General features: G+C 43.5%; 1 protein-coding gene and 1 long non-coding RNA gene across 2 annotated transcripts in view; one reads left to right on the forward strand and one right to left on the reverse strand.

Moving 5' to 3' along the window:
• Window positions 1–8,263, reverse strand: part of LOC112487883 (uncharacterized) — an 89,107-nt gene that overhangs the window by 29,034 nt on the left and 51,810 nt on the right. The gene's annotated exons all lie outside the window — the stretch shown is intronic.
• Window positions 33–8,263, forward strand: part of adgrb3 (adhesion G protein-coupled receptor B3) — a 104,356-nt gene continuing 96,125 nt past the window's right edge. Inside the window, exons 1-2 of the mRNA XM_008321818.3 lie at window positions 33–3,415; window positions 5,001–5,769. Of these exons, the coding sequence (XP_008320040.1) occupies window positions 5,016–5,769 (754 nt within the window). The 5' untranslated portion in view covers window positions 33–3,415; window positions 5,001–5,015. The remainder of the gene's footprint in view (window positions 3,416–5,000; window positions 5,770–8,263) is intronic.

Below are 8,263 nucleotides of genomic sequence, written 5' to 3' on the forward strand. Positions count from 1 at the left end.
CTCACTCACACAAACACGAGCAGGTGATAATAGATCTATTCTTTATGCGAAGTCATGAATAATTCAACATCCATGTTCTTAAACACATTCTTGAGCTGACAGAATAATGTGACACTCTGCTGCTGCAATGAGATGAAAAGGATCACAAATGTTTTAGAGATTGCTGCAGGAGATAAATTGATCTGTAGTCTGTGCAACCACTCAGCTTAAAACATTGCTGTTATCAAGATATTTTAGAGAATCCAGGGGGCTTCATGAATTTATGCCTTTGAATCCATTTTTTTCTGCTCTAGGTATGAAGTGGGAGTAGAAAAGACTATAGACATGGACATTTTTACATTCAGAGATTGCACTGGAACAGATTAAAAGTGCTACAGTGGTTTAGGAGGTGACCTGAAAAGATGTCTGCCCACGAAGTAATGAGTCATTCAAAAACCAACTGTAGTAAATATTTTCTAAGAGGGTAGAGTTTCATATTCTATTAACAACGATGTTACCTCTGTATATTAAATCAAATTAAGTGAAACCCAGACACCTCTTAGGTGGAGGATAAGGTTGTTGTTTTTTTGGCATCATATTCTGTTAGAAAGGGCTGTCAAAATGAACGTAAATCACCTCAATACATTTGTGGAATTAATCAAATGAACACATTATTTATGCATAGGCAGTAAAACACACACTGTCTATCCAACAGTTCCACCATCTATCCACTCACCACTGCTCTGACATACAGTCAAAACACACGTTGATGTTGATGACACTATCTGTACACATTGCAGAAAAATCGTTTTTTTCTTTATAGTAAACACCCCAAGATTAAAGGGGCATTTCAAGGCCTTATGTGTTTGTGGAGACCTGCACTTTGTGGCAGGAAGCGCAGTTTATGTCCGACCATTTTAACACACTGTAATTGCAAATTGCAGAATGAAGCAGGCATCATTTGTTCCAGTTCTGTTTTCCCAGTCATGTCATCATTTATGATTCAGCCTTGACTACAGAATCATTTTCTTCTATTCAGTCCATCTTTGTGGAAATCATACCAGGCACCATGTGGTATCTGGAAACATTTCTGCTGGAGGAGAGTAATGGCACCATTCCTGACACTTGGCATTTGGCCTCCTAGTGAGGGAGTCAGTGGAGAGATGCCTGTTCTGTTTTCACCATTCAATTTGTTTTTGAATGAATTCCTTCCAGCTCCGACCTTATTGAGCCAAACGCTCCAGAAATTCTAAAGTCTTCATTATGGCCCCTGAAAAAGGGGGCTGCTCTGGGTTCAGCCCTCAAGTTGCATTGGGAAAGACAGGAAGTAGACAGGCTACAGGCATCGACCAATCACGATGAAGAACTCCAGTCTGCTTTATAGGTCTGGCAGCAGATTGACAGTGTTGTAAACACTGCGTGCTGCAAAGATGTTGGAGACAAAAACAAATTCTTCCGTTGTGGCTGATAACCATCTCTGCATTTCTTGAGACTTCTTTTGGCTCGCAGATAATTTAACACTCAAATTTCCTGAAAATAAATAAACAAATAGTGCAGCATCTGCTGGGGTGGAACACATGGCTGGAATAATATGGGCAGGCTAATGAGCACTAACTGTGCACAGCAAAAACAATTAGGGCAGCTGACAAAAAAAAATGTCCAAAGAAAGAAGAAGAAGAAAATGAAAGTGTGAGGTTGAACTAATGCTTTCTGTAGCGGCTCGTGTCTCTGATTCACCATGCAAGTAAATATTTAATATGCAAATGAACAGACCTCTAACATGTGGCAAGGTCATAAACCACAATTACAACATTCATTGCCCTCTTTGTAATTAATGTAAAAATGATGGACCTATAACCATGAATCTTATGGGTTATTTGAACTGGATTTCCAGAGAAAAGGTGTTTTTACTTCATCTTTAGTTGGACGCAGTTCTCAGCATATGGCTGCATACGTTTCAGCAGTTCTTCACTGGAGGCTGTTGCAGAGGCATGCTGAACTGTCTGTGAAGGAACTGCAGAAGCCCGGACTGAAGAATGATGTGATTTATTTTACGATTGAGAGCAAAAAAACAAACAAACAAGGGAAACATCACAACCGTGTCTTCCTATAAGAGTCCCTTTGTCTTACCTGAAATAAACAGTGTGAAAACATAGACATCCATCATGTCTGAGGCCATAGCAAAGAAGGGGAAGAGGGGGGTTGCACCTGTAAGGTGCAAAAATAAATATATAATGATAAAACCAATAAAGTTTCCAGAGAGAGCAGTAGAAGTTGCCCCTGTGAGCATTTGTCCCTCCAGCAGCGCAAAAGGCTGCGGAGAAAAGCCCCCTCCCCGCCCCCCTTCAGGAAACAGCGGCTGTTTTTTAGTCCTCCGTCAGGAGAGAAGAGGGAAAAACGACCAAAGTTTTCATGTCCCACTGATAAAGAGCGCAGCTTGACTTTTACCCTCCATCCCAAGAAGTATTCCTTTTTGCAAGTGATCGCTGCCTGGTGCTGCTGCAGCAGAAGCGCAGAGAGACGCGTTCTCTGGGCACGACTGTGTGAGTGAGAGGGTCCGGTTCAGGGGGGAAACCCTTTTGACTCGAATTAAGGGGAGGGCTGCGTGAGGGCTGAAGAAGGAAGACAGGGGAAAAAAAGGAAAAGGAAAGTCAGGGGAGGGCTGGGAAGAAAGTGGTGATGGTGGTGGTGGTGCCAGACGCAGCGACAGGAGCGTAGGTACGTGCGTTATCTGAGTGTGTGACGTGATATTGCAGCCTGCTCCTGGAGCTGTGCAGGCAGCCAGCAGAGCAGAGGCAACGCAGAGCGCGTCTGTTTCTTCGTCCTCTGCTGTTTGTTACTCACGAAGCCCCAACACCTCACATCCACCCACACCAGGATCCCTGTTTCCTTCCTTCCGTCCTCCGTCCATCCTCCTATCCCTCCTCCAGAGTAGGGGAGCTGCTTTACCACGCGTTTTTTGTTGGAGAAAAACATATCAGTGGAAATTAACGACGCGGTGTCGGCCGATTTAATTTATGGTAATACTGTAAGAATAGCTTTCCATCACTCCAAGAATTTCTCTTTCTATCTCTCTCTCCCTCCTTCCTTCTCTCTCTCTCTCTCTCTCTCACACTCTCTCTCTCTCTCCCTCTCTCATCACTCTCCTCTCAGCATCCTTCTCTCTCCCTCTCTTTTCGGTGGCTGTCGTGTGTTGTTGCGCTCCGTTTTGATGGGAAAAACCCAGAAGAGGAAGAAGAAGACAGTGGGGATATGATCGCACAGACCGGAGTGTAAACGCATATTTTATTTTTCTTCATCCATTTGAAACCAAGACCTTCTTGTTGCGCCGGACTTGGCAATGGGGAGTATCGATTCACTGAGGGGCTGCAGAATTTATCTATGAAGGATGTGGTCAAGTATGTTGGAAAAATAGCCATAGCTACCGCAGTGTAAGGTAAGAGTATTATTATTGTTATCAATATTATCATTATTTATATTACTATTGTTATTATTACTATTACTATTATTGTATGGAGACCGTGGATCTGCCTTTCTTCATGTGTCATCCATCACCTGGTAAAGTTTAGCCTCCTCCTGTTACTCATTTTGCCCCGCATTCACCAAACCCTGGCTTTAGGAGATTTCATCCACCCTCACCTATAAATGCTTAGGAGATGCCTGTTCATAAGACGCCGAGCTGTGTTTCTCTCTCCTTCTTTTAAGAGGCAAAAAAATCACTTTAAAGAGCAGCGCGTGCGACTGCCACTGTCTGAGATGCAGACCCACTGTCTCGATAGTCATTATTCCTCCCGAGACTAAATTGCACACAAGCCCCGGCAGTAAAAATCGCCGTCTCCTCTCACGACGAACCGATTTATCGTATCCAGAATACTAATTTTTGCGCGCAGCCTTGGCCGTCATTGTTGCGGGAGGATGAGGAATCATATGGATTGCAAGTGAAAAGCTGATTCCACTCCACGCTGCTCGTACAAATCCTTATATAACACACATTTATGTTTCTGATGTGATAATGTTTCACATTTTAATCATTGCGCCAAAAGAAGTTTGGCACATTTGGGTGCAAATGCATCCAGCCCCTGCTCTATGTAGACCTGCTTGGCTTTTCTTTTCTTTTTTTAAAGGAGAGTAAGGGGGGGCTCGACGCCCACACACACACACACACACACACACACACGCACATGCACGCACACACAGCTCACAGCTGCATTGCCTGTAGGATTAAAGCAATCAGGACATCGCATTTCGCTCTCTCCCACTCTTTCTCTCGGTGTCTCTCTCCCGTCTCTCTCCCTCTTTCCTCACACAAACGCACTTTAGAGCTTGCACATGCAACAACAACAGACACACACGCGCACGTACGCTCACACGGGCTGTCCATCAAATTGCATTGTCAAATGTGTCGAGTCCCGCATATCAGAGACATGCAGGTCGTGATGGTTTCGAGGCAGAGACCAGCAGAGGATTCACAGTGAACCAGGCGTTCGCACATTTCCCTGCACATTTTTCACTCTTTCACATGACATCCTGGAGTCATGTGAGGAAACACACCAACTCACAGAGGCGAACAGCTTGATTTGAGTGAAAAATAAAAAGGTGACTGACTGCAGTTGCGTGCCCCAGCTTCTGCGCTCCCCCTCACTTACGCACGATGCGTTTTGTGTTGGCTCTTCGTAAATTATTCGTGTTTGACCATCTCCCGAGACAGTGCCACACCGAATTCGACCTAATTAATATGGTCTAAATGACTCACATTATTGCACCCCCAACAAATAATAAATAATGAAAAAAAAAGCCATGGCCAAAGCGACCACAAGGTGGCAATGTTTGCACAACATATAGCAGTGAAGAAGGCAGTGTTGAGATGAAAAGGCACGAGGCTGAGGTTAAAGTCTGTGTCTCTTCACTGATTTCTCCATAGTAGGGACTGATAAGAAATGTATAGAAATTCACCTCCTGTGTTTCCTTTGTGCTCAGTTTGACTTTTTCTCTGTGCTACCCCATCCCCTCTCTCCCTGCAGGCCAAATGACATAGGATGAAGGCTGTGCGAAACCTGTTGATTTATATATTTTCCACCTATCTCCTGGTTATGTTTGGATTATCCAGTGCCCAAGATTATTGGTGTTCCAGTCTGGTAAAGGGGGTCATTTATGGATCATATTCAGTGACTGAAATGTTTCCCAAGAACTATACAAACTGTACATGGACGCTGGAGAACCCAGACCCTACCAAATACAGCATCTACCTGAAACTGTACAAGCGAGACTTGAGCTGCTCCGAATATTCTTTGCTTGCTTATCAGTTTGACCATTACTCCCATGAAAAGATCAATGCGTTGCTGCGAGTCAACGAGTCCATAGTGTACCTGTGTGATACAAAGAATATTTATGTATTTTTGCTGTATGACAAGAATTTTGTTCAGCTACGGAGAGTTTTTCCCTACGATTACAATGGATTGATGCCACAGAAGCTGGATGAGGAGGACAAATCCATCGTGGAGTTCTTGGTCCTGAACAAGGCGAGTCCCAGCCAGTTTGGCTGTCAAGTGCTTTGTACATGGTTGGAAAACTGCCTCAAGTTAGAGAAAGGGACGGTGGAGACGTGTGGGATCGTGTACACAAAATGCACGTGTCCTCAGCATTTAGGCGACGGAGAATCAGAGAGTATGCTCATGCTCAACAATGTGGTTTTACCTTTGAATCCCCAAACGGAGGGATGCTTGTCTCCTCAGCTACACCCGGGGCAGGTCTGCAATCTGAGTGCAGAAGTGAAGCGTCCTCCTAAAGAAGGTAAGTATGCTATACATCCTTTTTATGCTATTCAGTGCTGAGCTAGACGTAATGGACTACTGTATGTGTAGATAAGGTAGCAATCATGTGGGATAATTGTGCACGTCACTGACGCCCTTCTCTGCCCTTATTGCATGTCTGAAGTGTGATGGCCCATGAAACAAAGAGCACACATAGAGCAGTGTAAGCTACAGTACATAGAACTGCAGTTGACTCAGAAATGTGTCACTCTGAAGAACAGAGCTGCCAGACGAACTGGAGGGCAGCAGAAACCAGCAGACAAACCTAGAGGCTGTCTGTCATTTGGTCGCAATTCAAAATGCATCATGATTGCTGTGAATTCAAAATGGCTGATTGCAACACACATAAACACACACACACATACTGCATATATCGGCTGTGAGACCCAAAGGCAAATACTTTGGTGTCGTTATACAATATCGTCACGGTCCCCCACATACAGACCCACAGTGGTCAGTGTGGACTCATCCATCAGCTTTTATTGGCATCTGTGACACATGGAGCAACTGGGATCACGGATTCAGCTGTGAACGATTGGAACATGAACCATGTGCAACACAACATGTTAGAAAATGTTGAAGTAATTTATGAGGAGGATTTTCAATCCTGGTTGTAAAAAAAAAGAAGCAATACTCAAACATATAAAATATTACACCTGAATCAAAAAGTATTGATATTTTCAGAGGTGTTGTGGATGAGAATGATCCCATAGAGCAATGCAACGTTTGGTAACTGTTCAAAATGGACTATGAGTATAATTAAATGAAAGGTTTGGAAAGGGAAGCGTGCAGCCTGTGGTGTGTGCCTCACACACCGTATACACACACATCCATATTCTGATCATAATCTGATAAAATTAACATTTGTTGCAAGATCATAATGAATAATCAGTCGTATATGTAGCGTGAGGCGTTAGCAGTGGGAGCTCTTTTGAACACGTAGCTGCCTGCGTTTAGAAAGATAGAGGACAAAATCCCAGAGGAGGATTCTACATACTTCAGAGCGTTTACCTTGAGACATAAAGGAGGGGCTTTTCATCATAGTACAGTGAACCAGAAATAACGAGTCAACTTCCAGATTTTCTTTAGCTTCAAAAAAATAAGATTTTATAGCGCTACGAGGAAAAAAGAGTCTGCCTTTGTTCCCTAAAGAACAGGTGGCAGTTTTCTCATCAAAACGAAGGCTCTCAGCTGTTGGGCTCAGGTCTGGAGATTATCTTGCTCCAAATTTCCACATGATTTATTAAGTAGCTCGCCTCCATCAAGTCAGATGATAGAGGCCTCGAGCAGCAACGTATACAGGTTCTGATGCAAAATTGCTCTTACAGCTCACTTTGCAGTCGCGCTGCATCGGCAGCAACATCAGAATGGGTGATTCAACTGTGTGCTTTGTTTTTCCACCAGATAATTTATTCATTGAGTGAATCTTACAATCACCAAACGGTGCAACTAAGAGGCATTATGTTTGTATCCACTGGTCATACTCTGCTCCCAAATAACGTTTGACATTTTTCCTATCATCATGTTAATAACAGCTTAAGAGTGGAGCTTATTTTTTTTTCCTCATGGAAGATTTCCCTGATGCTTCTATTTATAGAGTTGGTTGATGGGAGATTTGACTAAATCCGTTTTTATCTGGATAACAGGGAGCTCACCACAGGGTTTTTAAAAGGCACCCTGTCTCCTGTAGCATCGCCGCGACAGTGGGTGTTTGCGATGAAGAAAAAAGCGTAACACAGCGCGGACGGGAGCTTCATTTGATAAAGTGCTGTGTCTTTGATGGCCTGAGCTAGTGGCTGAGTGTAGCGTCAGCACACATCAAAGAAAAAGCGAGGCTACAGGATGTAAGTTCCAGTCCAGTCTGGTCGCTAGTGTCGCACAGAAACAGAAATATCAACATTTCAAAAGGGTGAAGCTACTGTACAATGTCCAAAAAAAAACGACTGCATGGGTTGGCGCGGTGGCACTGTGGAGTGAACCCTGACACTGACACTACATTGGTGCTCACAGAAAGACATGCAGGTAAAAACACACACATGAAGTGTTTTCAGTTCTATTGAAGAACATTCTGACAACAATTAAGGAAAAATCTTCAAAATTACTAAGCAGGGATAGTAAGGTGTGAAAAAGTAGAACAGTAATTTTGAAGTGTGACCACATCAAATACAGGAAGTGTAGTAATGACCCTAAAACTAGTCCCACCGGCTGCTGTAACACACTTAAAGGCTTCTGCACATACACTTTTACACAAAACCACTTTGTTTTCAGGTTCTTCTGTTTTTCCTTATTCTCTCCCACACACCACACATAGCAAACAAAAAAACACTGTTGACTGTGACTCTGTGCTTGTGCACTGGTGATGAAATACAAACAGAGCAATCTTAATCCCAAGTGATGTTTCCTGTTGTCTTTTCACATTGTTACTCGATCTAATGCCCAGAGGCAGTTAAGGTGGGCAGACGACCTGCTTCCTA

The sequence above is a fragment of the Cynoglossus semilaevis genome, chromosome 12 (genome assembly GCF_000523025.1).
Source record: "Cynoglossus semilaevis isolate Cse_v1.0 chromosome 12, Cse_v1.0, whole genome shotgun sequence".
In the NCBI taxonomy this organism is placed as follows: domain Eukaryota; kingdom Metazoa; phylum Chordata; class Actinopteri; order Pleuronectiformes; family Cynoglossidae; genus Cynoglossus; species Cynoglossus semilaevis.